Below are 23677 nucleotides of genomic sequence, written 5' to 3' on the forward strand. Positions count from 1 at the left end.
GTTTTCAAGTTTTTGCATTTTGAAGTCTATCATATCTCCTTGTTCACACAACAAGGCCTTAACAAACTCTTTGTGAATGTAGTTTCTCTGACCTCTCTACTCTCATAGAAAACCACAGGATACTCAGGAGTCTTGGGCTCTTTTCTTCCTAATGAGCTCTGTTTGCCATGGTTTGGGAGAGGAAGAACTCTGAGTATAGGGGACGATAGATTTTGCTAGTGTTCACTTAGACCTCTTCTCTCAAAAACATGGGTGAGAGAATCACAAATTTTTGACACTAGGATACTTGAGAGTTTGGCCCAATGGTCTTTTACCAAGATGGCCCCACATCTCCTACATCCCAATGATGATCATAAACACTTGCTGATTTAATAGACAATAATGTTAGTAGCCTGAAATCACACTAGTAGTTTGAAACCCATGATGAGAGTGCATATACACCATGGAAATCTAAATGCTGTGAAACAGTCCTCGCTTCCCACTACTGGACTGGTTGTTAATCATTTACGGGCATACCTGTATCAAACCCTCCCCTTATCATGCGGGTGGGGAGACGTGAGAAACAGGCTTCTTATCACTAGATTCTATGTGGCCATTAAATGATGGAAAATGAAAGAAAGGGAGATCTGTAATGCATAATGCTCTTCATTTTTGTTTAGCAATTTATATTACTTTGGAACAAGATGAAATAAAAGATTTAAGATGAGATTTTTCTCTTTTCATAATAAAATGTGAAAAAATATTTGATTACAAAAGCTATCTTTATAGTAGCCACATTTTATTTGGTGACTTGCCTTCAGACTTAAGAGTCTTTTCTAACAATTTTATCCCATTTACAAAAAAATGCTCAATAAATATTTCGAAAGATTAAGTCAAAAGCCCTTAAACTAATCTGTAGGGTTGACAATTAAGATATCATTTTTTTTCTGTAACTGATCATTGAATTTTGTAGTGATGAGGGAAGGGTAGAATGCATAGTGAGTGACACACAAGTACAAAAAACAGTTGGTTATAATCCAAGACTTACATCTTAAAGTAGGAATAATCTTTAGGTTTTGCCATTCAAATCAGCAGATAGCCACAGTTATTACATTACAAAAGATTTCTGAGCTCCAAGTGTTTGCGTGTACTTTGACTTACTAAGCATTCAAAAATAGTTTCCTAACAGCATCATACTTTTATTTTCATATTGTATATATTTTAACCTTTAAGTTATCATGGAGATTCCTTAACAGGGTCTTCTTCCCAGTAAACATGCAAACTGAAACATCAGCACCCATTTATTTAGCATCTTAGAAGAAATATGCTTAATATAATAGATTTTCCTAAATAACTTAAATCTTCACCCTTCAAATTCTAAGACCTTTCAGAAACCATTTCTCTGAAATCCTTTTTAAATATTTTAAACATATTTCTTATTTCTTAAACTAAGAGTTTAAACTCTCCTTGCTGTGATAGGGCTAATCGTTTTTCTGCAATGTAGAAACAACTACTTTCACCAGCTTTTAAATTTTATTTAGTTATATCCTTAAATGCCAAACTGCAAAATGACCTTTGTCACTGGTGTGGTCACTGTATTGGCTCAGACAGCCCTGCTCCCCCCTCCCCTTTTAGTTTCCTAAGTAGTGTTTATTTATTATTGGCACTGAAATCCATTCATAAAACTTGTTTGGAGTTACATACTAGATTAGATTTTATTAAGACTCTAAGTGAGGGTGTGAGAAGTAAAATCCTTCGCTTTTCAGGAGACTTTGTTGTGGTTATATCAGGCACTTGGAATGTGGAGATAATGAAATCTACTCCAAGGGATGGTTGTGAGAGGCAACAAGGAAAGGCATATGAAATGAATCTGTAGGATGCTACTGAGAGGTCCCTTTATGCACACAACTGCTACAGGTCCCACCACTGTTGTTCAAAGTTCCCCACTACTCCATCCCCTTAGGCAGTGTGGGGAGAGCCAGTTTCTCCTCCTTACAAGAGGAACTGCCAGAGCAATTCTAGTAGACCCTTGGGTATATTTATCTACCTAACTGGTTTTTATTTAGGTTGATGAAAGGGAATGGGAAGAAATAAAAATTTTGCATCTGAGTTTCTCTGTTTTTAAATATGGAGTATTACTTTGGGCCTAAAAATGTTCATCACTTTCGACTTAGTAATCTCCCTTCTAGAACTTAACCCTAAAGAAATAATCAGACATAAGGAGAAAGATTTATGCATAAACATATTTTTCATTTCACCTTCATCCCATTTTTACATTAGTCAGCACAACCTTTGGCTGTGTTCCAGAAAACATATTGTGCCAAGACTGGCAGACATTGGTTTGAGTTTATTTATCTGTCAGGGGATGGCTTTCTTTGTGAGCTGATTCCACAAATTCATTACATACTTAAATCTTTGATGGGCATCAGCAATGTAAGAGTAGTGTACTCGAAGGGCTCAAAATTGCACACGAACAGCAGATAGCAGTGCTGGATATTATGGTTTAGACTTAATATCTTTTAAGATATTTTAGATCTTGTAGACCCAAACTCATCCTTGATTTGGCTATGTGTATTCTATGACATTCTGTATATGAGTAAAATACTGGGTTCTGTGAGAGCAGGCATCAAGATAGAACTAGCTCTCTAAGAGATTTATTGTGGGAGAAGCCCATGAAGGATAAAGGGGAAGGAGAGCATGAGTAGGGAATTAAAGAAAAAAAATAGGGTAGTCCTGTATAATTTCCTACAATTTGGATTTTGTTCATTTCATCCCAGTAGTATTATTTAACATGTTCCTCTGTCCCCTAAGTATCAGATACAGAGGGCCGATCACATTAGAATTTAATTTGTTCCTTCCTTCCTTCTCCCCTCTCCTCCCCTCCATCCTCTCCCATTCCCTGTCCTTTCCTTCATTCTTGCAAAACTACTTCATAGGTGATGGTGTGTGCTTCCATCAAGAGGCAGATAACATTTGTCTGATCTGTTTTTCTGTGTGTGTTAGCAGCTTGATTATCATTATGCTAGATTCATTAATTCATTAGGGGTTGCAAAATGCTGACATCTGAATTATTTCTGTCTTCACTTACTAACTAGCATACTTTTATACAGAGAAACTTCCCCTCATTAGCTATTTGGTTGTTTTGAGGTTCAGCGCAAATGGGAAAGGTAGGATGAATACTAGATTTTTTCTTTTGCTTACCATTTTTCAAAATGGTAAGTTGATTCCTTATCATTTTCCAAAGCTGGAAAATGAGAGTTTTTGTGTTTGTTTAGTATTATTATGAACTCATGGATTTAAGCCATTGTAGTTGTTATCTTTATTTGACACTCAAATTATTTCATCTTTGGCCAGTAGGAGTTTATATAGGTAGGCTCCTGAGTCTTTTTGACAGAACCCTAGTAGTCTCTGACAGCCTTCTTGCTTTCTGGTATGATTTAGTGTTCAGGCTCATCTTGTACATTTCCTGCCTCAGATCTCACTAGGTCACAAGCCGTAGTTCATTGTAGTGAGAATTGATTTTTTAGAAACAACACTCTAAGTGTTGGGAGTGTTCATTGCTACTGGGTAGGTTATTTTTTCTAGGCCTTTTCATTGTACAAAACTAAGAAATATTTTTTTTTAAATTAGAGTATATCCAGAGATCATACTTATAATTCCAATTTATATCTAGGACTACAGGGTTACTACTTCATCTCATCATTTTTTACATCTGAATTTCTTTATCTCCGTGCTAAAAAACCTGCTTCTCAACAACACAAGCCTGATTACTCACTTGTTTTATCACATACTACAAATGTAACAGCCTTGGGATCACAATGCTAATACTAGGACTAGCTAAATTATTATTTAAAAAAAATGTGAAGTTCTTTTTATCTTTAGGATATAAATGGACTATCAAATCCGTGTGTTTTAAAATCAGTTAGAATAGTTCTTCTCCTCAACTACTTGTATACATATTTAGGTATTATTTGTATCACTTTACTAATCTTGTCTCTGGTGCCATTCTTATTTCCCTCTACCCTAATATAACTAGCATTTTCTCCCTATATTATGTTTATCTCTGTAATAATGAGAAGTTTATGAGAAGTATAATGAGAAGTATAAAGTTAACTAGGAACCGAGACAGAATTTGAAGTACAAAAATGAATGTAGATTTAAAAATAAATGTATGCACAATAGCACAGTATATATATATATGTATTTTTTTTTTGAGATGAAGTCTTGCTCTGTTGCCCAGGCTGGAGTGCAGTGGCACAATCTCGGCTCACTGCAAGCTCCGCCTCCCGGGTTCAAGCAATTCTCCTGCCTCAGCCTCCCGAGTAGCTGGGACTACAGGCGCCCACCACCATGCCCAGCTAATTTTTTGTATTTTTCGTAGAGACGGGGTTTCACCATTTTAGCCAGGATGGTCTTGATCTCTTGACCTCGTGATCCACCTGCCTTGGCCTCCCAAAGTGCTGGGATTACAGGCGTGACTGTGCCTGGCCTGTATTTCTTTGTGAGCTGAGAGGTCTTAGAAGCAATGACACCCCAGTAGTAATGAGCACACCTAGAACCCAGATCTTGGTTTCTAATACTGTTCTCCAGTAAAAGGGACCAAAGCTCACTGAAGAAATGCCTGATTCTAAGGCTGTGGCAGAGAAAGATAAGATGAGTCTGGAGCATTGTGTAGTACTAGAAAGGAAGGAAGTGCTCAAACACACACACAAAATGATAGGGGCATGTCAAAGGGGCATAGGAGCCAACTAACAGAACTCCTAATAACCATAGCTGGAAGAATTTAAGCAACGAAATAAATGACATAGTGTTGGATTATAATCCAAAGTATAAAACAAATATCTGTGAGTCCATATTGATATATTAATAAGTAAATGATTGAAAAAATCAATAAGTGAGGAGAAGAGACACATCTCCAGTGCAGAATTCCAAATAATTTATACAGATACTCTACCCTCAAAAAGCTGGAACATACTTCCCACTCCTTAAGTGTGGGCTATGCATAGCCTTTCTTTCAAAGAGTACAGTATGTTAAGATGGGAAAAAGAATAACTATAGTGGAAAAACTTGACAAACACTACCTCAGCCAGGTGATTAGATCAAAGTCAACATCAGTGATAAATCATGCTTGTAGCATGCACCCTTGATATAATGTTAATCTGCAATACTTCCTTAATTTTTCTGGTATTACTATGTTGGGTTTAAAAAATATTTTATCTTTCCTGAAGGCTTTTAATTACAGGTGAAAACCTGTTCTCAGCTTTGTTTGAGCTAGTGAAAAAAGTATAAAGCATGGTTTCTACCTTATGGTAACTTAGAAACTAGTGAAGGAAACAAGATCTAGCAAGCATGTAATCAAAATATAAATCATAGGACATGATTATACAGGATTTTTAAGTTGAGAAAAGCAAAGCATAGATATTCTGAGACCTGGTGTAGCTAAAGGAAGTTTTAAAGAAAATCGTCTCTTCTGCTAATACTATCAGGATTTCTGGATGAGGGAAATAATAGGGATTGATTTAGAGGCTCAAAAATTCTCTAAATATATGATTATCACCAGGAAACAAGATATATATATTTTAAGACCATTACATTTTGTTTCTGTTGACCAACTGAAATGCAAGATGACTAAATTAGTTATTTTTGAATCCCTTATGACAGATAATAAAAATTGGTGGCTCATTTAATCACAGTGTGGTCAGAATTTATTAGAAAGGCAGCAAAATCATTGGATTGTATATGATACCCTGCATTTATTTGATGTGTAGACCTGGTTAAATCTTGGATTTTAAGCATTTGAATGTTACGTTGCTCTCTTTTGTTTTTCCTGTAGGACTATCTGCTGCCAAACTCTTGACTGAATATGGTGTTAGTGTTTTGGTTTTAGAAGCTCGGGACAGGGTTGGAGGAAGAACATATACTATAAGGGTAAGTGATTTTAATACTTACATGTAATGTAATATCTCACTCAAACTACAAGTGGCACCACTGGAAATCACAGGGCTAGAGGAGGTTTTAAGAGTTCATGCAGTTAAGCCGTTTGTCCTCCATAGCCCTAAAGTACTCCCATCAAATAAGCGTCCATTCTCTTTAACATGTACACACGGAAGACTGACAGCTTCTGACTTTCAGTGGAGTGAATTCAACAAACATGAGCAAATAACTTCAATACAGTGTCACAATTTCCATATTAGAGACGTAAATGAAGTGTGTAGTATCGCAGATGGGGTGATAGTTTGGCTGTACTGGAAGTGACTATACACCCACAATACACACAGACACAGACACACACACACACACACACACACTTAGATTCCTTATTTATCCAATGACACACAACTTAATAGAAATGTGGTGGCAAAAACCCAAAAAACCAAAAACAAACAAAAAAAGAAATGTGGTGGCTGCAGTAAGCAGGAACAAATATAGCGTATTTTTGCATAACTTTTCCCTTGGCCGTTGTTCCCTAAGAAGTATGCTGCTGCCAGAGATACTCCTCAGGTCGCGTCTGGCTATATATAAGAAGGAAGCCCAGTTCTTGCTACATCACTGCTTTTTTTATACTTGGGCTTACATCACCATTCTGGAAAAAATGCATGCTATTATTTACTACTATTAAGGGAATGGTTGCAGGTGGTTGACTCTGTGGGTACTGATGAAAGTACGTAGGGAGACAATGAAGAGTGGGAAGGAAATAGGGGCAAAGATGGAAGTTTTTGCACATAAAAGTGGGGGAGAAAGGGAGAAGAGCCAGAGAGAAGTACTAGAGGCAGAAGAGGAGGACCAGACTAGACCAGCAATGGGTAAGTCAGTGGACGAAAGAGGAAGGGGTGCTCAACAGTCAACTGACACGGTATGAAGGCAAAACAAAACAACAAAAACCCTCGCATTTGACAGTTAGAAGTTCATTAATTAATGAGCCCCTTTGCTAGAGTACACAAATAGAGTGTTAAAGACTAGGGATTGAGAGTAAAGACAAAACTAGACTGTTGAAGTGACTGGAAAGAGAGGAAGCATCTATCTAACTAGAAGATGCTTCAGTTAGACTAATAACAGAATGGCGTAAGCAATGCAAACATTTGATTATTTCACAGAAGTCTGGTGGTAGATAGTCCAGGCTGGTGCTCTTGCTTTTTGCTCTTCTTTCTGCTCTGATATTCTTTCTTTTCTTTTTCTTTTTTTTTTTTTTTTGAGACGGTGTTTTGCTCTTGTCGCCCAGGCTGGAGTGCAATGGTGTGATTTTGGCTCACTGCAACCTCCGTCTCCCGGGTTCAAGTGATTCTCCTGTCTCAGCCTCCAGAGTAGCTGGGAATACAGGCACCCCCCACCACGCCAGCCAATTTTGTATTTTTAGTAGAGACTGGGTTCTACCATGTTGGCCAGGCTGGTTGCGAACTCCTGACCTCAGGTGATCCACTGGCCTTGAAGCCTCCCAAAGTGCTGGGATAACAGGCATGAGCCACCGCACCCAGCCCTGCTCTGATATTCTTTGTATGTAAGCTTATTGTCTTGTGGTAACAAGATGGATGCTGAGATTCTAAGCATCAAGTTCTCATTCAAGGCTGAAAGGAGAGTGAAAGGGTGGCACTAGCCTTATCTGCAACTAAGCTTTTCCTTCGCCAAAAGACCCCAGCAGACATTTGCTTTAGTCTCATTGGCTAGAGTTGAGTCACATGACTACCCTCAGCTGTCAGGGATCCTGGGAAAGTAAGTATTTCACAATACTAGGCTACATAATAGAAGCAGGCATGGGAGAGGAAATATCAATGGGTATTGGAGTAGCCTACAGACAACATTTGAATTAGGATTTCATAGCAGCGATTTCAGCCACATTGTACCATGCTACCCTTCTGTCATTTGCTTCCTACCTTTTTAGATACAGGGATGTATCTAGGCCTATTTCTGCTTTGCTCAGCTCTAAGGGTGCTGTACAGCCTTGCTATGCAAAGTGTTGTCTGTGGGTCAGTAGCCCCAGAATCAACTGGGATTTTGATAGAAATGCAGAATATCAGGCCCTGTCTCAGAACTGCTGAATCTGGATCTGCATTTTGACAACATCTCCAGGGAACACTATAGAAGTGCTACTCTATGGCATTTGTTTTCTTGCTTGCCTTAAATTAATGCCAATCCGGATTAAATTTTCTGAGTGCTCCCTTAGATGTAGTCCACTGGGAAGCTATTGGTCTGGGAGTGAGGAGACTGGGATTCTAGCCTCTGTACTGACTTGACATGATGTCTTGGATAAGTCCTATTAGCACTTTACCTCTCAGTTTTCTCATCTGTGTAATAAGATACTATCTAAATGTCCTTGAAGAAACTCCCTTCCATCTTCAAATTCTAATTGAAGGCAGCGTGTTATAGTACAAATGAAGAGTTGCATCTTCTGCCTGTATGCCTTTATTAGATATGATTCTTCTGTCATTTTCTGAAAAATATTCCTTCATTTTGGAGATAGTTATTGAGTTGTCCCTTAGCCCTATTTTTCTTATCTCTAAAACCTTTTGGTTATTAAACAGGAGCATCAGTCATGTTGCGGATTTTCAGTTAAGAACAAGTTTCTTTGTATAAGGGAAATGAGAATTCCAACATACTTGTCCCCATCTGTGTTATTGGCCCCAATTACTTTGCCATGCTGTGTCATTTATATATGTCAGCACCACACAGGAACCGTTATTGTCTATTCAGCATGATATTACACCCCCCTTAGCAATGTGAGAAAGGAATCTCCGAAATGCTTGGAAATTAGGACTTAGCATTTATACTCCAAATGATGAGAAGGAGAAAAAGAGGGCTTTAAGAAACAGGCATGGAGGCTGGGCATGGTGGCTCACACCTGTAATCCCAGCACTTTGGGAGGCCAAGGCAGGTGGATCACTTGAGCTTGGGAGTTTGAGAACAGCCTGGGCAACATGGTGAAACCCCATCTCTACTGAAAATACAAAAAGTAGCCAGGTGCAGTGGTGTACACCTGTAGTCACAGCTGCTTGGGAGGCTGAGGTAGGAGAATCACTTGAGCCCGAAAGGCAGAGATTGCAGTGAGCCGAGATTGCACCATTGCACTCCAGTCTGGGTGACAGGAGTGAAACCCTGATTCAAAAAATTAAAAATTTTAAAAAAGGAAACAGGCATGAAAATTGTATTTAATAAGAAACTGAAGCAAATATTTTTAAAATTGCTTCTAATAACATAATCAATTAGGATAATTTTGGGAGGAGATGCCATAAAAGCTACTATGGATTTCTGAGTACCAGAATGTCAAATTTGGTATTACCTGGCAAGCTGTTCAGATGCGTCTTCCATTAGTTCAGAACTTCCCCATTTTTCCTAATGTGATTCATCCATGATTCTTCAGAGTCAAATTAATAAAGTTGAAATGCCTGCAGGGCTGCCACAGGGTTGGTGTATTTGTTTCCAATATTGTTGCATGTCTGTGGCCTCTTCAAAGGCTGAGTAGTGAGATCTAAATCAAGACCCCAAAGACTGAGGTGCAACATAGTAGAATACAGTGTTACCGCTTCTAGTGTCTTCATGCTGAATTTGAGGCACCTCATTTAGAATGTTCTTACTTTGTAAAGGAACATTCTGCAAAATGCCTCACTCTTTTTACTGCTTCATTTAGGATTATTTGCTTTAAAGATAGTGTCAGCGTTCTAAAGACATCATGTTTGGAAACTCCCAGGAGTCCCCTTGCTGTCTTTGTTAAAGCCCAGAAATTTATTGGAGTACTGATTCCAGTTTTGTTCTTTATATCTTAAAATGGATGTTGGAGATTAGAAGAGGTTTGAAGGACAGCACTGATGGTTACTAAAAGAGAGAATAAACATCATATGAGGGCACATTAAAGAAGTCACAGAAACACTTCATTTCTGGTATTATGGCAGAATGGAAACCCTAACTCCTCATTGAAATAAGTAAAATGCTGAATACAATAGGCTGTGCTCATCTGACATGGAAGTTAGAAATTTGTAGATCTCCTGGATGTTGCATAGACATCTCAAACATAACACATCCAACACTAGACTTCTGATCTTCCTCAAGGCCGCTATTCCAGCTGCCCATGTTAGAAGATGGCAACTTTGAAAAAACTCAGAGTCATGCTCAACACTACCAGACCCTCATTTGTTTTGTCAGGAAATTCTGTTGGCCCTGCCTTCAAAACATATCCAGAATTCAACGCTTCCCACCACTTCCACCGCTATCTCCTGGTGGGAGCCACCATTATATCTCTAGGCCAGATTACTACAGTAGGCTCCTGATTTTCCTGCTTTTACTCCTGCCCCCTACATTCTGTTCTTTCTTAGTGCATCAGTGAGAGTGAGCCTTTCAAATATAAGTCAGATTTTAGCATTTCCCTGCTCAAGACCTTCCAAGGGCTCCTCTTCTCACTGACAGCCAAAGCCTATGTCCTTACAATGTCCTGTGAGGCTTTACGTGACCTGCTCTGCCAATAACCTCTGTAACCTCATCTTCAATTTTTTTCCTTGCTCACATTGTTCCGGCCACTTTGGCCTCCTTGCTATTTCTTGAATATACCAGCAGACTTCTGTATTACAGTCTTTAGATCCATGTTGCTAGGAGTTTTTGCTTTTTTTTTTTCGAGACGGAGTCTCACTCTGTCGCCCAGGCTGGAGTGCAGTAGGACGATCTCACCTCACTGCAACCTCTGTCTCCTGGGTTCCAGCAATTCTCCCGCCTCAGCCTCCTGAGTAGATGGGATTACAGGCTCATGCTACCATGCCCGGCTAATTTTTGTATTTTCGGTAGAGACAGGTTTTCACCACACTGGCCAGGCTGGTGTGTTTTAATTTCTACAGCTGGAATGTTTTTCAGTTATTTTTCGTCATCACTGCATTGTGGTCAAAGAATGTTGTTTTATGGTAACAATCCTTGAGGCTCACTTTATAACCTAGCAAGCACATGGTTAATATTCAAAGATCTTCTAATTTCTGCTTGAAAAGAACATGTAGTCTCTAAAAACTATATGCAGTTTTATATATGTCCACTAGAATAAGCTTAATTGTGCTCCTTCTTTTTTGTTTGCTTAATCTATTATTCACTTTTAAAAGTATGTTAAAAATTCTCTGTTCTACTGGGCACTTATCTTTGGTTCCTGTCAAATGTTGCTTACATTTTGAAGCTATATTACTCAGTTTATGCAAGTTTAAACTTGGTTAGCCTTCTGGATCTTTTAGCATTACGTAGTGACACTTATTTCACTGAGATTTATTTTGTTTAAGGTTTTCTTTGATATTAATATAGTTATAACAGCTTACATTAGTATTTGTATATCTCTTTATCTTTCAGAGTTTTCTTTATTCTGACTTTTTTTCCTTTTTTTAAATTTTAGATTCAGGGGGTACAGGATTTTTAATTTTTTTTTTTTTTTTTTTGAGACGGAGTCTCGCTGTGTTGCCCAGGCTGGAGTGCAGTGGCGTAATCTCAGCTCGCTGCAACCTCCGCCTCCTGGGTTCAAGCTGTTCTCCTGCCTCAGCCTCCCCAGTAGCTGGGATCACAGGCGCCTGCCACCACACCCAACTAATTTTTGCATTTTTAGTGGAGTTAATTGACAAACTTGGTCCATCAGTATTTGTTATGATTTCTTTTTTAAATGTTTTAACTTTATTATATTATGGCTTTCCATTTGTCCTACTTTAACAGTTTTCCTCTTGGTTTCTTTCTTTCCCTCTTTTGGGTTAATGGTTTTCTTCTTTTTGTTTTCTTTTTAAGTTTTTTCTTCTACTTGTTTGGAAGTTATATAGTCAGACCAATGTTTTTCAGACAATTTTTCTAACTATATTAACACTCAATGTAGTCTAAAGTTTATCAATATACTATCTTTCTACTAAAAAATACAAAAGCTTTCATGCTTCAGTTGTGAGCACCCTTCTTCCAATCTGTAAACTATAAAAGTATTTCAAGTTTGTATGTTTCTCAGACATTATTAATTTTGTTTTATTCTATTGTTGATGTTGCTTAATTTTCTTTAAAGTTTTGCCAATATCTTTGTTCACTGTCTGTTCTTGAATCTCAGACCTTTTATTTGTAACCATTTTCATTCTACTTGAAACACACCCTTTCCTCCAATCTGGGTCCTAAACTCTGAACATTTGTCAGCTTGACAAAAACATAGTTCTAACAGGTAACAAATTCTACTTAGAATTTCTCTTCCTCTTTTTTTTCTCTCAGAACAGCAAAGATATTATTCCCCTATCTTCTGGCTTGTATTTTTATTGTTGAAGAGTCACTCATAAGTCTAATTTTTGATTTTTTTCAGAGTATGTATGATTTGCCTCTTTTGTTTTCTGAAAAAGAATTGCTTTTAGGAGCTCTTTTCTTTGGTATACTGCAGTTTCTCTGTGTCTGGGTGAGAAATTCTTTTTTATTTATCATTCTTTGGACCTCTTGGGTTTCTTATCTTCCAACAATGCTGGTAAATCCTCAGCCACTATTTTTTTATACTACTTAATATTTTGACAACATTTTCCATGTCTTAACTACCTCCTCAACATATTTTCCAATTCTTTATCTTTGAACTGCATTTTAGATAATTTATTCAGATCTAGCAGTTTACTCACTCTTTAACTATGTCAAATATACTGTTTAATCCATTCACGGAGTTTTTAAAATTTTAATTAGTACATTTTTATTACTAGCAGTTATTTTTTAATCTACTTGATAATATTTTCAGTTTCTTTTCCCCTGCTCCTAGTTTTAATGACTTATTTTATTTAAAATATATTGCATAGTACTTTTAGATTCTGTGTATAATTCAACTATTACAAAATCTTTCTGGATTATTTTTTCTGCTTATTTTCTTTTGGTGCCTTGTTTGCACGTATGTTTTGTAACTTTTGGCCGTTGGTTGCTAATTTTCCATGGAACTTTATCTGTGTGTAAATTATTTGAGGCCTAGGGGAAAAGGACTTAAGTCTACTTCTACCACCCTCCTTGACACTTTAAATTTTCTGCCCAAGGTTTTTCATATCATATGGATAGCGTAAATTCAGATGGAAAACATAAATAAAAATAGGCTTGTTTTTTTTCCTTTTCTTTGTGACAATACTTACAGCTGCAAAATAATGGAAAATATAAAGTCGTGGATGCAGCTAAAGCAATACTTAGAAGATGTATAGTCTAAATTCTTCCATTAGAAAAGAAAAAGGCTATATATGAATAAGCTAATCATGCAAAGAGTTAGAAAATTAAGAGCAAAATAAATCCAAAGAAGGGGTAAAAAGGGCATAAATCAATGATATAGAAAATAGACACCCAACAAAGAGGATCAATAAAATAAAAGTTGATTCTTTGAAGAGACCTATTAAAGATACACAAGAAGTGTCTGATAAGATTTTTCCAGAAAAAGAAACAGCCCAAATAAATAAGAGATGAGAGCCAGATGTGGGGCTCACGCCTGTAATCCCAGCACTTTGGGAGGCTAAGGCAGGTGTATTGCTTGAGCTTAGGAGCTCGGGATCTGCCTGAGCAACTCTAACTCTACAAAAAATACAAAAATTAGCTGAGTATGGTGGCACATGCCTGTGATCCCAGCTACTCAGGAGGCTGAGGTGGGAGAATTCATAGAGCCCAGGAAAGTCGAGGCTGCAGTGAGCCATGATCATGCCATTGTACTCCAGCCTGGCTGATAGAGTAAGACCCTGTCTCAAAAAAAATAATAAAAAAGATGAAAATGAAGATATAATTACTGATGCTAATAAAGAATAATTAAATGAAAAGAAGATGCTATGAACATTAAACCAACAGTTTTGAAACATATATGAAATGTACATATTATGAGAAAAATATAATTCGTCAAAGTTAACACTGATTAGTCTGGAAATAGAAAAGATGGGTAGTGCTTTAACCTAAAAATAAATTAAATGTCTAGTTTAAGATTTTCCCTAAAAAAATCACCAAGCCTAGATAGTTCTACAGGTATGTTCTATGTAATGTTCAAAGAATGGATCACTTTATTTACGTACAAACCTTTCTAGAGAATAGAAAAAAGTATGATCACTAACTAAGGAGATTAGCAGTACTCTAATGCAAAAAACAGACCAGGCAGTAGAAGAAAGGAGAATCATAGACCAGTCTCAATATTGCTTATAAACATAGATATAAAAATTCTAAACAAAATGTTAGCAAAGCATATCCTCCAACAGAAAGATAATATCACGTTGGGTAGCTCCAGGAAGGAAATGTTGAATAATACTAGACAATTTTCTGGAAATAGCAGATTAGGTAAATTATAACAAAATACAAAGAGGCTAGACAAGTTGCACTGTATAGACACACACACACACACACACACACACACACACACACACACACACACATCTTTAAAGCATTAAAGAGCCAGCAAGCTAACAAGATAGTGAAGAATCACTGGGCCAACATCTGGAAAGGATTAACCTACTTTTCCCTGGGTGGCAGGGGGAGTTGCTGACCACTGAAGAAGCTCCTGAAGGCTGAGCAGTGCTTTGGACCTAGTGCAAAGCTAGGGTGACAGGTCAAGTCCAGAGCCCCATGAAGTGTGTACTGATTTCTGGGGGAGTGTTTGTCAACTCCTTGTGCTGTGGGTTGGGCTGCATCTAAGGACCAAGGGTGAATGGCAAGAAAACTAGGCCAAATGTGCATTTCGGCCCAGCTTCAAATCCTCTCAGGTACTGAAAATGAAATAAAGTTATCTGGTACTGTGAGAGTCCCAGGCTGTGGGCAGAAGCAAACATAAATCCTTTCTGAGAAAGATATCATCTTCCTAGGATTCAAATGATTTCTACATGTTTTCAAGTGCAATGAGTGGCATTCAATAAAAAATAATCAGGCAAACAAGGAAAAAATGAATGACAACATGCTTGAGAACTGGTATACACAACGAAATAGACACAGACCCTTTATTAAAAAAGAAAAACCACGGAGGGGTTGCAGCCCACCAATATTCAATTATTGATTAAATCATTGGGACTTGCCAATTAATAAAAACAGCTGAAAAGCATGGAGAACTGTATTTATGAGGGAGGAAGTAAACAATTTTAGTTTATGATAGAGGGTTTGCATATTTGTAAATAATTTAGTGATATGTGAATCTTTTTATACCTTCTTGTATTCTTTTCCTATGACACATTCTTTCCTGGAAGTGTTTTAAAATAGCATCTAGAGCCATCAGTGTGGACTGATTTAAGATTTCACCTGGTGGAAATTAGGGAATTAGGCTTTGGGTGGCTTCTCCAGCAATAACACCAGACAGAAGCTCACATAATAATTTAAATGTTTCGTAAAGGATCTAAACTGGCAGAATATACTACAGTGTTCTTTATCTTTTATGCATTGTATTGCTGAATTGGCCTTACCAATAGCTTTACCAAATGATGGTGCTTAGTGATGAGTGTTAGACAGGATTGTGCCCCAGTTCTTGAGTGGACAAGGAAAGATTGCCATTTTCAGTTGCTCTTTATAGGGGAGACGTAAGGCACAATTAACTTTTAAAAAAATAAATGCGGTTATTTTTTTACAAGACACATTTTTCCAAGTTTTAACTAAAGTCCTCTGACCAATTTTTCTCTTTTTGCAGAATGAGCATGTTGATTACGTAGATGTTGGTGGAGCTTATGTGGGACCAACCCAAAACAGAATCTTACGCTTGTCTAAGGAGCTGGGCATAGAGACTTACAAAGTGAATGTCAGTGAGCGTCTCGTTCAATATGTCAAGGTAAGGCTGACTTTTCACCCAAGTGACTGATAGGGAAACATTTTATTTGAGAAAACGTTTGGTTTGTTTTTAGTTATTTTTCTTTCAAAGCAATTGTAAAAGTAGGCTCTTAACTTTGAAGTAGCATTTGCCTTTCTTTTCTTGTTTTCTTTTTTCTTTTTCTTTTGAAAAAAATTGCTAAAGTCTCCTGGAATCACTGCAGGATATTATGACTCAGCTTGACCTTCCTCCCTGTCACCCTCAGTGGCCCTCACAAGCTATCCTCACTCCCGGAGAGTAGGAATGGGAGGCTCTGGGTTCCCTCCTAATGCATTTGAAGGCCACAGGGGTGGGGGCGGCAGGTGCCTGCAACAGACATGTACACACACACACACACACACACACACACACACACACTCCCCTCCCCCAGCTACAGGGAATCCCTGAGCAACCTAGGAAGCAACTCTAGAGCCCCAAGGAACACAAGAGTTTGAGGCCACTTCTTTAGCCTTTGAACTGGTTATTCATCCTCATTCTTACCTGGCATTATTTGGAATGCTTTATTTCCTCTGTACCTGGCCTTCACTCTTGGGAAGTCTAGCTTGTTTGTGCAGTTTCCTACTGTTTAAACAAGAGATTGTTTAAACTCTAGCCACTGATATCCACAGCTGTTGCCAATGTTATTCTTTCTCACTGAAGCCAAACATGGAGTGGCTGGAGTCTGGAAACATGCCTTGAGAAATCAAAGTTCCCATCTGACATTGCAGCCTACTTCCTAGAGCTAGTGTCACTGAGGAAGGGGTCATTTACTCATTCTAATGTCAGGATTCCCACACCAAAAACCACATCACTTCTCAACAAATACATCCCTTCCCCTACTTCACCTCGGGCAATAACTGTGGGTCCGGAGGCTACAGGGCTTTGAGTGTGTCCTGGGAGTTGAGGATACTTGTGACATATGTACACTGATAACCAATCAGGAGAGACCAGAAACCTTTGTAAACTCTGATAGCCACGTGGTTTGAGATACTTGGGATAGTCTGGTGGTGACAGATGTGAAAAAGCAAATCAGTAGTCTTTTTATTCTTTTCTTTTCTTTTTACCTTTAAGCTCTGTTGGACTTGAAAATCAGTAGTCTTTAGAAAAACTGTGGGTTCAGAGGTCAAGGGAGGAATGAAGAAGGTATAAAAAATTTCACAAAGTATTTAGGAACTCTGGCTACAACAGGCCGTGATCAAAAAGGAAAAACCCCTTTGCTTCCTCATTTTCTCTTTTCTGCACTGCATAGTGTTTCCATGGACTAGTAAGTAATAACAACAGTGAGAATAATAGCTGCTAACATTTATTAAGCACTTTTACCTGTATTCTCACATTTAATATAGGGAGAGAGACCAAACCCTTTGCACTCAACTACTAATTAAACAGCCATGTAAATTCACTCTCCACTCCAACTGGGAAGCAAATGAGTGTGATGATTATCTTGGAATCTGAGCAGATTCATGCTGATAAGATTCAGAGGCTGAGAGGTTTTTAGTTTGCCTGGAGGCTAACAATAAACAACAACTAAAAGCTTTTTATGCATGAACTCATTAAATCCTTACATCCACCCTGCTAGGCAGGCATTATCATCCCCATTTTACATATGAGAAACCAGAAGTTCAAAGAGGTTAAAGTGACTTGACAAGGCTATAAAACTACTAACAGTCTACCTAACCCCTGAGTGCATGCTCTTCATTATCCCAATATATGGCCTAGAAAATGAAACTGAGGACTCTGAATGGAGATGTGCTGGACCTCCAATGTTTGTTTGTCCTCACACACATCTATAGTAAGGTATCTCACTGTCAATATCACTGAAGCCTGGGTCATATGATGAGGAGATGCAGTCATTGAAAGACCACTTTTTTTTCTACTTTCTTACTCTTCTTCTGGTTTCATGTTCCTTTTATGTACATTTTAAAAACTGGGAAAAAATGGAAAAAACTGGAAATTTACAAGTATGTCCTCAAGCTAGGTACCTGCTAGTCTCCTAGCCACGCCCAGTCTAAAACTTGATATTGGGCTGGGTGTGGTGGCTCACATCTGTAATCCCAGCCCTTTGGGAGGCCAAGGTGGGAGGATCATCTGAGACCAGGAGTTCTAGACCAGCCTGGGCAACATAGTGAGACCTCTTATCAATGAAAAATAAAAAAATTAGCTGGGCATGGTGGTGCACGTCCTGTAGTCCCAGCTATTTGGGAGGCTGAGGCAAGAGGATGGCTTGAGCCCAGGAGGTCGAGGTTACAGTGAGCCATGATCATGCCACTGCACTTCAACTTGGGCAACAGAGCAATACCCTATCCCAAAAATAAAAATAAAAAATAAAAAAAGTAAAACATGGTGCTAAGGTGATAGTTTGAAAGTGGCACCCATAGGCAGCTTTTGTAAGTAATTTAGCTCCTCATTGTTCTTGATGGAGGCATGGAGGGGTTAAAATGATAAAGTTCTGTTTGAGAATTTTGACTTTGCCTGAAAGTGATCAACAGATCGTGACATGCTGTCCAATCTTCCTAACAGGACCTTACAAATTACGTATCTTAAGTGTCAGACTTTCTGATGTCTCTGAAATTTTCTGGGCTTTACTGGGAACCCTGCTTTCTAGAAATCCAGGTGTAATTGTTCCGTACTTTAAGAAGGTGGTCCTGCTGCAAGCTTTAATAGAGGATGAACTAATGGAAAGACTTAAGGAGATGATGCATGTTACATTAGGTGCCTAAGTAAGAAAAGAGAAATGTTAAGAGTAGCATCCAGGGTCCCTTTTTTGATTTTGTTGCTGCTGCTGAGTCCCACTGTAAGGTTAGGTCCACACTACCCCGATAGTCCTGTTCCTAAAGAAAAAACAACTTCAGCTTTCTGGAGGGGAGAACTGCTCAACTCTACCATATTTTTCTTTCACAAAAATACAAATATGGCTGCACTATTGCATAACCTACTGGACAAAGGTATCTTGCCATGGCATTGGACTTGGTAGCCTGAGGCTGCTTTCAAGAATGTAAGGCAGAAAATAAAATAAAAACAAAAAAAGAGGCCAGGCGTGGTGGCTCATGCCTGTAATCCCAGCACTTTGGGAGGCTGAGGCGGGCAGATCATGAGGTCAGGAGATCGAGACCATCCTGGCTAACACGGTGAAACTTCATCTCCACTAAAAATACAAAAAATTAGCCAGGTGTGCTGGCAGGTGCCTGTAGTCCCAGCTACCAGTTACTCGGAAGGCTGAGGCAGGACAATGGTGTGAACCTGGGAGGTGGAGGTTGCAGTGAGCCAAGATCACGCCACTGCACTCCAGCCTGGGCAACAGAGTGAGACTCTGTCTCAAAAAAAAAAAAAGAAAAAGAACAAAAAACAACCAAACAAACAAGAATGCAAGGCATTGTTAACCTCTGGATCTTTGCCATTGCATGGCCATGGACATCAACACAATGGTAATATTAGACCATAATTATTGCATATGCAGCACGTGGCAGGTGTGTGCTAAAACACATACCGTGCCTACACTTTGGACAACAAATGGCACCTTTAAATCACAGCCGCTGTGGTTGATCCCTCAAGGTCAGTACCACTCCCATAGTAATAATAATGACCACGCTCCCTACTGAGCTCCCAGTGTGTTCCAGGCCCTGTGCCAGGGCCTTCACCTCCATTATCTTAACCCTCACATGGATCCTAAGTTAGGGGTTATTGTGCCATTTCACAGAAAGAGTCTGAAGTTCAGAGGCCCAGTAACCTGCCTAAGAGAGTAAGGGAATTCAGATTAAGGTCTTTTGACTTTATGCTGTCTCTTGCTAGTCCAGATTCTACTGTCAGGGACTATGGACTCCAGGAAGCTGCCTTACAGTGTGTGCTTGTCCTGGCTCTTTCTGGCAGCTCTCTTCTGGTGGGTCATCCTGTGTCCTTCATTGTGTCCTCATATGCAGTGCTGTTGACCATTTTGCTCAATCTTTTGGCCTGGAAGCCAGAAAGAGCAGTGTTAACTACCTGCTGTGATACAAGCACTGTGCCTTAGTTATTGTTTGATGGATGCAGTAACTGGAAAACAGCCATTTAACTGTCAGAAAACAAAGATTGAAGCTCTATTTTGAATTTTAGTACTTATTTTCAAATAGCTACACATTTAAGATGGTAAGCATCATTCTTTTCATTGAATACTTAATCTCATCAAATGAAAAGATGAAAAATAGAAATACATATCATTAAGCCATCCTCTCACATACTTTAACCTTTCAGAGAATACATATTTTCACCCAAGGCAGACAGCAATGTGAAGGCAAAAAAGTAGTGGGTTGGTTAAAGTTTAGTTTATTTGATCTGAATGAGTGCCTTTTTGCTAGTGTTTTCCAATACATCATATCATTTCTGGAATGAGAAGTACTCATTGTAGTAGATGTTTTTATGATTATCAGGAAACTATATTAGGGAAAAGCAGGAAGATATTTAATTCAATATTCCAGATAAGATGGTTAATAAATTGTATACTAAAAGTAACTCTACTTATTTTAAAATATCTTAACTCTCACTGTTTTTCTCCACTTCTAGGGGAAAAGTGGGTGTTTCCCCAATGTGATAGTGTATTGGGTTAATAATGCAAATTGTCTTTGTGACATTTTCTGCATTGCTTTTTGACAACTTCAGCTTTCATAATCTAATACAGTCAATATTCGTTTCTGTAAATAAACAGAAGAGGAAGATTGCCATTTTCTAGATAAACCAATCAATAATCTTTGTGGCCCTGATTGCTTCAGCTCTTAAATTTTTCCAATGCGAAACCTTAAAGAATGTTTAAATTGTTTAAACACTGTCAACAGTCTGTGGCACATCTAGTCTCAGCTTACTCCAGGATGGTTTTTACTATTCACCAAGGAACTACTCGTTACCTTTGTTAGATTGTGTTTACAGTGCAAGTTTTAACAAGACAGTATATAGTTCCAAGCCTGAGCCTCTCAGATGAATACTGAGGATACACCTTAGTGGTGTTTCCTCTACCTGATCCCTTCCTTTTCTGAGACTATGCCTATCTACTACGTTCATAGAGGATTCACATCGACATGCTAAATTCACTCATTGCTTAATATTTATATTTATGTATTTGATAAATATATAAGTATTTACAGAACAAAATCTACTCTGTACCAGATATTGTTCCAGGCTGCAGATAGAGTGGTGAACAAATGATCAAAATTTCTGCTCTCATGGTCCTTCTAATCTAAAGAGAGAAGACAAGTAAACAAGAACAGTAAATAAATATTAGCTAACATTTTTGCCTGTATCCTTCGTGGATCTTGTGAATAGAATCCCTCTTCTAATTCTGGTTTAGTAGATCCTGATTCTTATATAATATGTTCCTGACTGGTTTCTACAGTGAGCAGCTTTTATGAATTTTGTGAATTTGACATGGTTTTATTGGGGAGATTATATCTGATCTGTGAAATTAACATAAATTAATCATATCATTGTGAGCCTTAAAAGTAGATTCTTAAATGGCGTCAGCTAGATATTTTTATACTTGATCTTAGCCAAAAAGCCAGGAAGCAGTAGCTAGATATGTTTAAAACATTCTCTTTATCGGCTGGACGCGGTGGCTCATGCCTGTAATCCCAGCACTTTGAGAGGCTGAGGCAGGAGGATTGCTTGAGCCCAGGAGTTTGAGACTAGCCTGGGCAACATAGTGAGGCCCCCATTGCTACAAAAAAATTTAAAATATAATTTTAAAAATAAATAAAATAAAACATTCTCTTTATCAGTTCATCTCTTCTGCATGGCATAAAGGAAGCAGCTGGACCTGAATGCCAAGTGGATTGATTCATTACTTGCATTAGTAAATAAGATGCTCCATCATTATGAGTGTGTTTCATTGAGTTGTGGAGATCTTTTGTTAAATTTTGCAGTGCTATGTCTTGCAGAAAAAAATGAAAATGTTGGATTCTATTTTTTTTTTTCTTTCCATGAGTTTCCTGCACATCATAATGCAGGTAGGGTGAGGGGTATGGAGAGGGAGAACCCAGCCAGAAATGGAGCAAGGCATTTTGCAGAGGCTACTTCAAAGGAGAAATTGACAATTACATGCATTCTCACGTTCTTCCTGCTTTTCACGTCCTCTCTAAATAAAAGTAGAGACTATAAATATATACCACCCATTTGTTTTTAGAGAATGGTGTGATAAAGATTTATTTAAAACAACATAGGCTTTGCTGACAGTAACAGCTCAGCAAGAATTTTTTTTTTTTCTTTTTGTATTGGTTCTATTCTTCCCACAGCCCTTTACTCCAGGTTTCTATGCCAACGACTGAAATCAAAGGCTTTTCACAATGTGTATGTTCTGGAATACTAAGTAAATTTTGTTGTTGCTAAGAGAGAAACTTGGTTTTAGCCAGCAGGCCATGTAGAAAACAGAGTTTGTCTTAATGCTTACCAGATATAACCCCTCACTTCTAATAGAATTTGACCCATGGCTTATAATAGAATTTCTTTTGGATACATGACATTTCATTTTAAGTTTCTTTTAGTACCTTGTCCATACTAACTCACAGAAGATATTTCTTTTTTCTTCAAAGAAAGATACATTTTCACTTTCAACCCCTCTCAGAAGGAAACTCAAGAAGCGGAAAGTGTTAAGTCCTTGTAGGGATGTTGCTTGTTGTATATTTGCCTCCTTTCTTTTAAACACCTAAATTCGTCCCTCCTGATTCCATGCTATTAATATTGCCTTCCATCTGTAATGTACCTATACATGTTTTACCTCACTTGAGCTTCCCAATGGTCCTCGGAGTAAAAAGCATTATTTTTCCCAACTCAAAAAGCGTAGGAGCCAAAGTGTGGCTTTCCAGCTCTGAGCCCAGTGTTCTGTGGGTTACATCACCTTGTTTTTTATTCCAAAGTTAACTTGTGAACCCTTCTAATAAACTGCTCCAAGATATGACAAAAATCACTTTATCCCAACAGGCTCTGAAGTTGTAAGATGCCACTTTGGAAACAGGGACTCCTGTGGATATGGGGGTCATCGTTCATGGGAGCTGTATGTGACACAGTTCATATTTCACAGTTCACAGTTCACAGTGGTTGTACATGGGAGCTGTATGTGGCACAGTGGCTTCTCCTCTCTTGCACCCTGAGCTGTAGTCTGAGAGGTCCTCTGGCCTTCAGTGAACACCTGGCAACTAAACAGCCCCCAGTGTGTCCCAGTTAGGCTCAGCAGGCTGAAGACCACAGATGGATTCTATTATTTTGTTAAAATACTAAATCTGGAGGTCTAAGGCATGGTTTGAAATTGCTGGCTATATATTATTTTTGTTAAATGATCCATGTAAACTTATTATTCAAAGTATGGCCCAAGTATTGGCCAGTATTTTATGTTATGCCATTATATCCTGCCTGATTTTAAAAATAACAAAAAAGGAAAGGATTTAAAGTGGTTCTTGACAAGTATTACTAATTTGGATAAGTCAGGGTAGAAGATAGAAAAACAAAACAAAACAAAAACACCAGTTAGGTAAGGACAAGCAAGTGGTTACAGGCCTGTGCTCATGATAAGAAATTCTGTTTTGATGATAGAAATGAGGTAATACAGGAAGGATTGCTTTCTTCTCTCAATTACAATTCTGAGTAGGTTTTAAAAACAGAGAGGCTAAAAATGTTTACATATTTTCAGTTTGATCTATCCAGTATCCAGTATAAGGATATTTGAAGATAGCTGGTAAAAAATAGTTTTTAGTAACTTTCATTCTTTTTCCCCCCCGCTCACTTTGAAAAGACTTCATTTGCTGCTTGTGAGTTCCCAGAGAGCTTAATGGCAGAATTCCTCTTAAAGCTTTGCACTGTTTAGAGAGCTAGGTCAGCATTAGCCATCTCCTTTCAGAGGCTCCTTCTTCCTATAAACTCTCAGGGTTACATCTCAGATTTGGTTTCAAAAATATAAAGTTCCTACTCAGCGACAACCCAATATATAGCAAAATAAGTTAATTATTAGATTTTTTCTTAAAA

At 38.2% G+C, this 23677-nt stretch overlaps 1 protein-coding gene across 1 annotated transcript in view; it reads left to right on the top strand.

Annotated features, from left to right (window-relative positions):
* MAOA (monoamine oxidase A) overlaps positions 1 to 23677 on the top strand; it is an 85737-nt gene that overhangs the window by 16710 nt on the left and 45350 nt on the right. The window contains exons 2-3 of the mRNA XM_054471664.2: positions 5813 to 5907; positions 15548 to 15685. Of these exons, the coding sequence (XP_054327639.1) occupies positions 5813 to 5907; positions 15548 to 15685 (233 nt within the window). The remainder of the gene's footprint in view (positions 1 to 5812; positions 5908 to 15547; positions 15686 to 23677) is intronic.

This window comes from Pongo pygmaeus, chromosome X (assembly GCF_028885625.2).
Source record: "Pongo pygmaeus isolate AG05252 chromosome X, NHGRI_mPonPyg2-v2.0_pri, whole genome shotgun sequence".
Classification (NCBI taxonomy): Eukaryota; Metazoa; Chordata; class Mammalia; order Primates; family Hominidae; genus Pongo; species Pongo pygmaeus.